Source organism: Ostrinia nubilalis, chromosome 1 (genome assembly GCF_963855985.1).
Source record: "Ostrinia nubilalis chromosome 1, ilOstNubi1.1, whole genome shotgun sequence".
NCBI classification, from domain to species: domain Eukaryota; kingdom Metazoa; phylum Arthropoda; class Insecta; order Lepidoptera; family Crambidae; genus Ostrinia; species Ostrinia nubilalis.
The window spans coordinates 3096039-3107434 of NC_087088.1; the positions used below are offsets into that span (position 1 = coordinate 3096039).

General features: G+C 37.5%; 3 protein-coding genes across 5 annotated transcripts; 2 read left to right on the forward strand and 1 right to left on the reverse strand.

The window, feature by feature from the left end:
* Positions 1–1665: 1665 nt before the first annotated feature.
* Positions 1666–4139, reverse strand: LOC135081314 (N-acetylgalactosamine kinase). Its single transcript, XM_063976069.1, has one exon. The coding sequence runs from the start codon at positions 3746–3748 to the stop codon at positions 2291–2293; it is 1458 nt and encodes a 485-aa protein (XP_063832139.1). The 5' UTR covers positions 3749–4139; the 3' UTR covers positions 1666–2290.
* On the forward strand, positions 4098–10259 carry LOC135081435 (zinc finger protein 239-like). Of its 3 annotated transcripts, XM_063976156.1 has the most exons (9): positions 5971–6241; positions 6389–6520; positions 6736–6845; positions 7304–7433; positions 7861–8085; positions 8540–8695; positions 9235–9352; positions 9778–9935; positions 9969–10257. In XM_063976156.1, exons 1-9 carry the CDS (start codon positions 6098–6100, stop codon positions 9993–9995), a joined length of 1200 nt encoding a protein of 399 aa, XP_063832226.1. In that variant the 5' UTR covers positions 5971–6097; the 3' UTR covers positions 9996–10257. The 3 variants fall into 3 exon arrangements, with proteins under 3 accessions (XP_063832306.1, XP_063832226.1, XP_063832382.1); XM_063976236.1 differs by lacking the exon at positions 5971–6241 and adding an exon at positions 4098–4163 and having other exon boundaries at positions 9778–10259; XM_063976312.1 differs by lacking the exon at positions 7861–8085 and having other exon boundaries at positions 9778–10254.
* On the forward strand, positions 10135–11392 carry LOC135077007 (zinc finger protein 85-like). The gene is made up of 8 exons (XM_063971600.1): positions 10135–10221; positions 10403–10507; positions 10546–10650; positions 10689–10793; positions 10832–10936; positions 10975–11079; positions 11118–11222; positions 11261–11392. Exons 1-8 carry the CDS (start codon positions 10135–10137, stop codon positions 11390–11392), a joined length of 849 nt encoding a protein of 282 aa, XP_063827670.1.
* The last annotated feature ends 4 nt before the right edge of the window (positions 11393–11396 follow it).

Genomic DNA, 11396 nt, shown 5'->3' on the forward strand with positions numbered 1-11396 from the left:
ATTTCTACAACTTGAATTTTGACTTGAATCCTTCAATAAAAATGCTGTAATAACGCTGTCTCTCTATCTGTCCGTTAACCCAGGTTACCCCTTCACACAAATCATTGAATCGTTTAACTTGAAATAGATTATAGTTAGTTTGAGACCTTTTATATCCCAGTTTTGGGCAGGGGGACAAACGAGCGATAAAGCATTTCTGTGCCAATCTTTACTAACGTAATATAACCATCATTAAAAAATATCAAACCTCAAATCTATTTTTACTCTTATTGCTTATATCCACGCTGCATCAATTTATTAAAATCTTTAGTTGTATTACCATTTATTACATTATCTTACTATAATATAATTCGAAAGATGCCTGGATGTTTGTTACTCTTCCGCACAAAAACTACTGAACGGATTTTGATGAAACTTTACAGTATTATCCACCCGCGGCTTCGCGCGCGTGGACTACATTATCTACATATTTTACTTAACCCTATTTTTTCCAAAATAAAAGGACAATGACCAAAAGTGGTCCAAATGTCCACCACTAGTGAGACCTATATTTAGGTATAGTCCATTAAATAGAGATTAACTTTCAGCAAGTACGGGACGAAAAAAAAATAAGCTGTCAGTAAAAAGTTATGACTATTTGAAAAATTGTAGTAATCGCTAATCTCAGGAGCTACCGGTCTGATTTAAAAAAATATTTTTGTTATGGATAGCCCATTTATCAATGATGGTTTTAGGATTAAAATAACATCACCCTACAACCAATAGTTGTAAAAATGGGAAATATTATTCAAACTATTTTTACGCGTACAAAGTCGTAGGCATAGCTAGTATAATATTTAATAAAATTCATCTATAAGCCCGCGCCACATGCGACATGACATAACATGCGTAGATATGTCCAAAATGTGTAATGGATTGAATGATATCAAGAACATATTTCAGATGAAAAGGTAAAAAACAGACTTTTCATTCAGTCATAACTTTTTACTGACAGCATATTTTTGATTGCGGTTTGGTTATAATCTTAGATTAAGGTTATAATCTCAGATATGAGGTTATAATGAATCAGTATTTAGTAGACTATTTAACTACATAGGTAGGTCTCGTTAGTGGTGGACATTTGGACCACACTCCATACATTTTTGGTCATTGTCCTTTAGCCTATGTTACTCGTGGATAATGTAGCTTCGAATGATGAAAGAATTTTTAAAAACGGTCCAGTAGTTTTTGAGCCTATTCATTACAACCAAACAAAGAAACAAAGTTTTCCTCTTTATAATATTAGTGTAGATAACCCAGAATAACATAATATAGGCTATAATTTATGACGATCTGTGACAAACTAAATTTCACGCAGGTGAAGCCGCGGGTAAAAGCTAGTATTTTATATTTATAAAAAGTAAGTAATCCAAGAGTTCATTGCTTCTAAATTAATATTATGTAATTATATTAAATTATCAAGCTAGTAATTATTAAATACTTTAAAATAAAAATATATTTGAAGATGAGAATATTATAGTCACAAATGACTTGAAAGCTTTCAATAACTTCCGTTTCCGACTTCCGTTATTTGATTTTCACAGGAAAACTAGGGTTACCAATTCGTAGTTACTAATAAATTAAGTACGGGCTTTTTTACATTGGATAAAATAAAAAGACGATAAATATCATGAAAATATTTAATTTTATTTATTATGATGATAAATAAAAATAAATTAAATACAATATGCTATAAAACATGATCGAAACAGTTTAAAAATTATAATTAGTAAATGCAAATGTATATGTTTTGTAGATGACTGACATCATAACAATAATTATGTAGATGATATTCTAGCTCTTGAACATTAAGTTCATACATAACCGGTTGAGTTATAAAATATATTGTAATAAATGCTTTGCATTTTCTTATGATATTTTATATCCATGAATAACTATAAAATTGCCCCAAATGCTAGTTAATGTTACATAATATTAATTAATTTAACATAACTATTTTTTAAAATTATAATTTGATTTTGCAACAAAATTATAAAATACGGCACGTTATTTTTATGTAAAAATAAACAAGTTGTAACTATATAAAACAAATAATTACCTATGCAATTTTAAAAGACATTGGTACTTCATATTGTTGATAGAAAGTTTATAATAATTGATTAATTTACCTATTCATTTTTCTGATTTCTCTATTAATTATTTTCTTTTGTTACATCATTTCTGAATTAATGTTTATCTGCTTATGATAAAATGATTTTTGATGATTGCTAGAAAATACAAAGATATTTAATCATTTATAAATAACAGCACCGTGGCTAGGTGTAGTTGCAAATACATAAGCTAATGCCTCATTCTTATCTATATTACAATACTGAACATAAAACTTATCAACGAGTGTTTCTATGTAGTTATCAACAATTTCCTTTGGACATAATGCTACTATACATCCTCCCCAGCCCGCTCCAGTTAGGCGTGAATGAACATTCATTGCTTTTGATATATCTACCAGACGATCTAAGTTGACATGTGAACATTCGTAAAGTTTCTTCAGACTTTCATGACTTTCGGTCATTAGCGTACCAAGAACACTAATGGGCTCAAGAGAACCAGAGTTTCCATTAGTGTGGCTAGAACCGTTTGTTCCATTCTTACACGAGCCATTGGAAAAATTATCTTCGCAAATTTTCCGGAAAGATTCAACACGCATCGCCTCTTTATAAACATGAAGAGCTCTCTGACGTAGTTTAAACTCAGACAAGTGTTTCGTATTTGGTGTCAAATAAATATCATTCAATTCCTTTTCAGTTATGTTTAACATGTCGCATACTTCGTTTTTGGTATAACTATTTTTGCATAGAAATTCATCCACCAGACTGATCATTTCATCTAAGCTTTTATTGAGATTTTTTTGAACTTGACTGAGATTTATAATCTTTTGATCCAAAGATGCACCGTTAGAAACAGCCAAAATTTTAGCAGCCAATCTGCATTCTATGACACGTCTATTAAAATCATTGGTTGCTGCTTTGTTAGCTTCCGCTAAACTGTGTGCCACTACAAAAACAGCGTTCTCTGGAAGTGATACCGGTTTAGCTTGAAGCGGATCAAAGGTTATGTACTGTGCACTATATTTTTCAGCAAGAAATGCTATAGCTTGGTCCATTCCACCACCTTGAGTGCCAATATACCTCTCACTTTTGGCGCATAGTGAAGCAATTTCTGTCTTACTAGGATAAACTTTTTGTGCATATAAAAAAGAAAGGCACGCAGCGCTAACTAATGCAGAAGAACTCGACAAACCTGAAGCTGGTGGTATGTTTCCATCGATGCAAAGTTGTAGTCCACCGACTATTTCATTGTTTAAATATTCAATCGCTCCTTTGATCCCACATAGTACGTAATTATACCAATAAGGTTTACCGGTTTCATCAGCTTTTATGTCTAAATCTTCAAATGATAATAATTTAGTGGAATATTTAATATATTTCTTATTTGTATTTCTTAAATGCAACTCTTGCACATCAATAGGTTTCCCGCCAATCAATATATCTTGCTCTAGAGCTAATGGCAATACCGGATATCCACAGTAATCGATATGTTCTCCAATAATATTTACCCGGCCTGGGACTTTAACGATAAATTGCGGCATAGTTCCAAACTCTTCGAAGAAATCATTTTTTATTTGTGTTATACGTTTATCACTCGGTATTCCCGTGATCGGTACTTCATCTATTTTCACGTCACTCATTTTAAAATTACAAGTGAATTCAGTTGTTCAGAAATGCGCTGAATCAATACTAACTTGAAAATGAAAACTGATTCTTATCAGTGACAACAATGCAATGCACACAGTATGTACCAATGAACGTTGTACTCAACCCACTCCTATTCAACAATTTGTAACACTGATACCGATACTCATAACAAAGCGCAAAACAACACACAATGCTTTACTATCAGGTGATGAGTATGTAATTTATATGGTTTCATGATAAACCGAACCGATGTAGGTAGGTGCTATTGAAACTCTTCACTTATAAGTGGATGATTACAAAACTTGATGATAGTAGGAATATTATTTTGTTCGATAAAGCTAAGCTAACCTCAAAATGATGTCAACATAACACAAACACAGTGCTCTGCGATGAGCGAGTAACTAAATGGTAGGTATGTGATACACTGAAAAGAAAACGTCGATGCAGCCGATTATTGCTTTGTTAATCATTGGTGTTTCAATATACCGTTATAATGTCCATATTAACGGGTGCTAAAAACTCGTTTCCAGTCATATTTTATGGTATAGTATGAACTGAGAAGGCCCACATCGAAGGATTATTGAGACGTATGAATATAGGCGTAAGTAGATAATAATATTTGGAATAACCGTAATGATTTTCTGAAGGAAATATAAATATATTGGCAAGATAATTATGTAGCTTTATTCGTGCTTTATTGTATAGATTCATGTTGTAAAGAAATGTCATTTTAAAGACATTCCTTCCTTGTATTAAATTAGAATTTCCTAATACCTACCATGATTATTTACATTGACGACTGTAAACAGTGTGCTATTTTTATAGTAGATCAAACAAACAATTAATTCTACTGCACAAATCTCACAAATGTAACAACTTCCCCCAAGGGACTAAAATTCAAATAATATGTAGTTATATTTTAATAGTAGAATCAACCCTTTTTCTTTATTCAACACTTTCCGCCCGCGGCTTCGCCCGCGTGGAATTTTGTCTGTCACAGAAAAACTTTATCGCGCGCGTCCCTGTTTCAAAAACCGGGATAAAAACTATCCTATGTTCTTTCCCGGGACTCAAACTATCTCTATGCCAAATTTCATCAAAATCGGTTGCGAGGTTTAAGCGGGAAAGCGTAACAGACAGACAGACAGATAGAGTTACTTTCGCATTTATAATATTAGTTGGGAAGTTGGGATTTATAAAATTTAACACCTGTTTAGAGCTCATTCAGACATTATTTCTACAATGTTGTAAGTATAGTAGAAGAGAAGCATATCGATTAATATCGAAACGTGTGGCTTCTCTTCTACCTACCTACATAATCTAAAATATTTATCAAATGCTACTAAAATAAGCGTTCATAAAATGGTGATTGGCGTCTTTATCACTAAACTATTAAACCATTTATACAATTTCTTTTTATAAAGAATGATCATTCTCTTCATACAAATATAATCTTTTAAATCATTTAAATATAAATAATTTAAATTATTAAACGTTTCATTACTATATTATAAGCCTGTTTCAGGCTTGGAATTATATCTGAAGTTTATATTTATTTTTCGCAGATTTATTCTTATTACAGGATTTTAGTCGGGGTCTGCAGTTTGGTGACCTTATAGCTAGTTACTTAGATAATGATGATTGAAAACCATACTTAATGTAATTGTTTCATGGACAGTTTTACTGTTATCTAAGTTGTTATCTTAGGATTAGAATACCTATTAAAGTTTAAAGTATGGGACAGGTAGCTATTAACCTACATAATTATATTTAAATCTGAAGTGCACCATAGGTACTTTGATTTTAAAATATTATCCGATAACAATTGTATCTTAAAATTATCTAATTTTCGCGTGCGTTTACGAGCCTATTATTTTTGAAAATCTCAAAAAAAAAAATCAATCAACTTCTTTTAAGATTTTTTGACAGCCCTACTAATGCGCGAAAAAGGTTTTTTTTTGTGAACGGTACTTATTAAATAGAGTTTATTTAAAGTTATAGAAAAATGTTGTAGTCGTCATAGAGCATGTGGATAGGTATTTTATGAATTTTAATAATGGTGAAATCTACTATCAGCATTTTCCATTTTTGGACATTAAAAAGGAGCTTTCTTTTATTTGTGAGTTTGTGAAGGGAAGGGAGGATTGAAGATTTTTGAGGATTGCTTGCACTTTGTGTAATCTGTGGACGTCTTTTATACTCTGCTGCACTGTGCTCTGCTGTCAATGTCAAAAAAAATATCTTGATTTTGTGGGTTTTCATACAATGAAAATTTATTTTCCATTTTCATTGCCAATTTTGCCCCTCATTTGATCAAGTGCTGACGTTGTTAATTATTACTAATGTCTGCAATGAACACTTTAAATACGGATGACGTTGTAGATTTCAATAAAATATGTCGAGCGTGTTTATCAGACTCTGGCCCATTCAAGGATTTGTTTTTAGTTTGTACTCCAGAAATGTACAAGTACTGTACATCGGTTGAGGTAATGGTGTAAAACAATCCATCATTATGCATTCATACAACGCATATTTCAGAACTATTCTAAATTATGTGATTAAGTTACACATTTTTTCAAATTACCAGTAAGTCTACTTAATTGCTTAGTAATTTCCCAATTACTTTGCTACAGGTTTCTAAAACAGATGAGTTACCAAAACAAATCTGTCAAAAATGTCTGGAGGCGCTCAACAAACTGTTTTTCTTCAAGGAAGTTGCCATTCGTTCTAATGCTATTTTAAAGAAACAAGCTGCGAAGACTAAAGTAAGTACCTATTTATTTTTTGTTTCGATAGTGTACCGTACTTTTGTGGTACTGTACTGTTTAAAAAACTATTAACATCATCAATAAGAATAAAATTGCTACAATATAGATAGAGCAAAGGCCCTTTCCAACTGGCAAACAGAATAAAGAGTTGCATTTTGATATTGAACTGCTCTGTGCCTTTGATAATAAGGCTGCTTTTCTTTTGTATTTAGATAAAACAAGAAGGCCAGGGGAGTGCAAGTGCAGAAAATAATTCAAACGATGACGATGATAGCTCCAGTGACGACAGCAGTTCCAGTGAGCCAGCAGCCGAAGCTCCCAGGTAATTTTACAATATTCAATGAGGAAAAATATTTTTATAACTGATAATAAATGAAATATTGCTCAAAAGAACATGATTTTAATAAGCATATCTTCAAGCCTCTGAGTAATTTGAAATCTATTGCACACAACAAATTAGGGTACATAAGGTGAACTTAATGCTATGTGGCATTCTCTACCAGTTAACCATTGGGCCAAAGAGAAAATTTGAGTGGCATTTCATAATAAGTTAAGATTTATTTTAAAATGAATATTCTAGTAAAACCTGATTCCTGGGCCAAATAGGTTGGCATGTGAAATTACTGCTTTAGGCAACATGGATTTACAAAAACCACAAATAAGTATGTGCTATTGTGTATTGATAGCACATAATGTGATACAATAGAAGTTTTATGTTTAATACTTTTAGTTAGTTTGGTTTGGACCATCTAACAATTCAATGTTAATTCTTTTTTTCAGAATCACAGGAAAATATAAATCAACACGGATCGTCAGAAGGAATACGCGTTTGAAGTGCGCTAAGTGTGACCGATCATTCCAGAAGTACGAAAACTTCGAAGCTCACATGAGAAGTCATTTTGGTAAAAAGGTACATAGACTTAGTTTTCAGCAGATTATGTGTTTGAGATAATTTTAGCTTTGAAATAAGTCTTGTTGTTTTCTTATTTAAAACCAGACCTGAGTGTGTGTGTATTGTTGTGCATGTATCATAAGTTTGAGCAAAAATCGGTGTAGTTGAGGATCAACTGATTAAATATATTCATTTGCTAGGCTATAGGCTACAAATAGCTTGGGGACGTTTTTAGGGATTAGTCTTATACCCCAAAATAAACTTTCGGTACTTTTTGCTACCAAAACACTGGGCCAACATATCTCAGATCAATCACTGTCAGAGACTTCCAATGCATGCCATTGAGCTCATGTCAAACCATTTCCCTGCATAAATCGCCCCTAGTGGCATTTCTGAACTCATCCATATCAGCCTTCAGAAGTTCAGATCTCCTTCCTCTTTGCAGCCAGACATAAAATGCGACCACTGTGACAAGACATTCAATTCGCTGAAGAACCTCCACAGTCACATGCGAACACACACAGGCGTCCGAAAGTACCAGTGTAGGACGTGTGGCAAGAGGTTCATGTATCTCAACGTGTTGAAGAACCACGAACTGATCCACTCCGGTGACAAGAAGCACGCGTGCCATCTGTGCGATGCGAACTTCGTGCAACTTTACAACTTAAAGGTCTGGCCCGATACGGTGTAAACGTTTAATCTTCAAACAAATTCACTGGTCATTTCTAAAGGCCAATTATGTGTCTTTAATAAATGTCCACTGGTTTCTTTCACAGGCCAATATATCCTGTCCTGTCTCGTGTATTCAGTTCAGTCAACCTGTCACCATTGGGCGATTCTTGTTCCTCTGGTATTCTTACCCAGTTACCAACATTAGAATGTCTGTCTTTCTTTGCCAAATAGCAAATGTCCACTCAAGAACTTATCACGTCCAACACCTATTTCATTTTGTGTTTCTTCTCATTTTTATCAGCTTCATTGCCTTCATGAAATCTGACAGTGTATTTGATCTGACAATCTTGTGCATTGATTCTGATTAGAGATTTGGCAAAGAGTGTGTAGGTTACACCATCTTGTTTAATAGTAATCAATTATCCATACCTATATTTTATTTTCGTTTTCAGAGACACTTAGAAACCCACACCAATGAAAAGAACTACGGATGCGCGCAGTGCGGGAAGAAATTCGCCCAGCCCGGCAACCTGAAGATCCACCTGATAAGGCATACCGGGATCAAGAACATAGCGTGCACTTTGTGCGACATGCGCTTTTATGTGAAGGTATGTTGTCAAAACAAAGTTGCATGTGTTGTATCGCGTTTGCATCACGACTGAATCGTTTCTATGTGGGCGAGGGCACACAGCTAGCGACCGCATTGCGACTGTATCGATACGAACGTGCGACGGAATCGCTACTGCATCGCTATAAAAAGTCGCCGTGGGCGAGGGGCCTAAAATGTTGCATCGTCTCTTGACCCGTACACACGGAGACTCGTGAAACATTTTTGCGATATTTTACAAATTCACATACTTATGTAAAAACGCAACGCAAACTGTGCACGCCACGAAAATTGTGACGTAAGTATACCGTTAAAATTAAACTATAATATAAAAAAATTTTTTTTCAGCTCCTCTAGGACAGGACTGGTGGACAGATTAGTTATTTTTCAAATGGATATAAACAAGTTTTGAGCCCTCATTGTAATGACACAAAAGTGATTTCGCTATTTGTCAGTTGATATGCTTGTCTCATTGAAATAACACGAAAGTTATTTCGCCATTATCAGTAAATATTAAATATGCTTGTCTATCTATTCCAGAGTGACCTGTACAAGCACATGCGCTCGCACTCGTCGGACCGGCCGTACTCGTGCGAGTACTGCGACAAGCGCTTCAAATGCAAGAGCTTCCAGATCGTGCACTCCCGGACGCACACAGGTGACGCTTTTGTACTATTGTTAGCACATCAGGCTATAAGTTTTGGTTGAAAAAACAAATACCCTTTAGTACTTCTCCATTATCTCAGTAACCTGCTAACTTAACCGCTATACCTGTAGAACAGGGATAGCGAACCTTTATGTATCAAATAACACTTAATGCTATCAATGAGGGGGTATCGTACAAGTGGCGCCACTGACTAGTGACAGGACCTTACTCTACAGTGGTGCCTACTGATTATACCGATAGCCCTCATTTAAAATACTTTATTTACTGTTTTATATTAGTGAATTTTGAGGTGATTGGTGACGTGCCATTGGTTCGCCATCCCTGCTGTAGAATGTCCATATTAGTGTTAGCCTTCTTCAAAAACTATTCGTGTTACAATTGAGCAATTTCCATGAATTTCCAATTTCATTCTTCAGGCGAGCGCCCCTACGCGTGCGATATCTGCCCGAAGCGTTTCCGCGCGTTCAAGGACCTGCGCAACCACCGCATGATCCACACGGGCGAGAAGCCGCACAAGTGCGCCGTGTGCGGGCAGGCCTTCATACAGAAGTGCGCGCTCAACCGCCACATGAAGGTTGGTTGTATGGTACACTGCTACTAACTATAGGTCAGGACCTGCGCAACCACCGCATGATCCACACGGGCGAGAAGCCGCACAAGTGCGCCGTGTGCGGGCAGGCCTTCATACAGAAGTGCGCGCTCAACCGCCACATGAAGGTTGGTTGTATGGTACACTGCTACTAACTATAGGTCAGGACCTGCGCAACCACCGCATGATCCACACGGGCGAGAAGCCGCACAAGTGCGCCGTGTGCGGGCAGGCCTTCATACAGAAGTGCGCGCTCAACCGCCACATGAAGGTTGGTTGTATGGTACACTGCTACTAACTATAGGTCAGGACCTGCGAAACCACCGCATGATCCACACGGGCGAGAAGCCGCACAAGTGCGCCGTGTGCGGGCAGGCCTTCATACAGAAGTGCGCGCTCAACCGCCACATGAAGGTTGGTTGTATGGTACACTGCTACTAACTATAGGTCAGGACCTGCGAAACCACCGCATGATCCACACGGGCGAGAAGCCGCACAAGTGCGCCGTGTGCGGGCAGGCCTTCATACAGAAGTGCGCGCTCAACCGCCACATGAAGGTTGGTTGTATGGTACACTGCTACTAACTATAGGTCAGGACCTGCGCAACCACCGCATGATCCACACGGGCGAGAAGCCGCACAAGTGCGCCGTGTGCGGGCAGGCCTTCATACAGAAGTGCGCGCTCAACCGCCACATGAAGGTTGGTTGTATGGTACACTGCTACTAACTATAGGTCAGGACCTGCGCAACCACCGCATGATCCACACGGGCGAGAAGCCGCACAAGTGCGCCGTGTGCGGGCAGGCCTTCATACAGAAGTGCGCGCTCAACCGCCACATGAAGGTTGGTTGTATGGTACACTGCTACTAACTATAGGTCAGGACCTGCGCAACCACCGCATGATCCACACGGGCGAGAAGCCGCACAAGTGCGCCGTGTGCGGGCAGGCCTTCATACAGAAGTGCGCGCTCAACCGCCACATGAAGGTTGGTTGTATGGTACACTGCTACTAACTATAGGTCAGGACCTGCGCAACCACCGCATGATCCACACGGGCGAGAAGCCGCACAAGTGCGCCGTGTGCGGGCAGGCCTTCATACAGAAGTGCGCGCTCAACCGCCACATGAAGGTTGGTTGTATGGTACACTGCTACTAACTATAGGTCAGGACCTGCGCAACCACCGCATGATCCACACGGGCGAGAAGCCGCACAAGTGCGCCGTGTGCGGGCAGGCCTTCATACAGAAGTGCGCGCTCAACCGCCACATGAAGGTTGGTTGTATGGTACACTGCTACTAACTATAGGTCAGGACCTGCGAAACCACCGCATGATCCACACGGGCGAGAAGCCGCACAAGTGCGCCGTGTGCGGGCAGGCCTTCATACAGAAGTGCGCGCTCAACCGCCACATGAAGGTTGGTTGTATGGTACACTGCTACTAACTAT

Excerpts from the sequence above, each read along its gene's own strand:
- LOC135077007 (XM_063971600.1), top strand. The coding sequence starts at position 10,135 with ATGATCCACACGGGCGAGAAGCCGCACAAGTGCGCCGTGTGCGGGCAG. Across the intron at positions 11,080-11,117 it reads CGCTCAACCGCCACATGAAG|GACCTGCGCAACCACCGCAT; the intron begins GTTGGTTGTATG and ends ACTATAGGTCAG. Across the intron at positions 11,223-11,260 it reads CGCTCAACCGCCACATGAAG|GACCTGCGAAACCACCGCAT; the intron begins GTTGGTTGTATG and ends ACTATAGGTCAG.
- LOC135081435 (XM_063976156.1), top strand. The coding sequence starts at position 6,098 with ATGTCTGCAATGAACACTTTAAATACGGATGACGTTGTAGATTTCAAT. Across the intron at positions 8,696-9,234 it reads ACATGCGCTTTTATGTGAAG|AGTGACCTGTACAAGCACAT; the intron begins GTATGTTGTCAA and ends TATCTATTCCAG. Across the intron at positions 9,936-9,968 it reads CGCTCAACCGCCACATGAAG|GTCAGGACCTGCGCAACCAC; the intron begins GTTGGTTGTATG and ends TACTAACTATAG.
- LOC135081314 (XM_063976069.1), bottom strand. The coding sequence starts at position 3,748 with ATGAGTGACGTGAAAATAGATGAAGTACCGATCACGGGAATACCGAGT.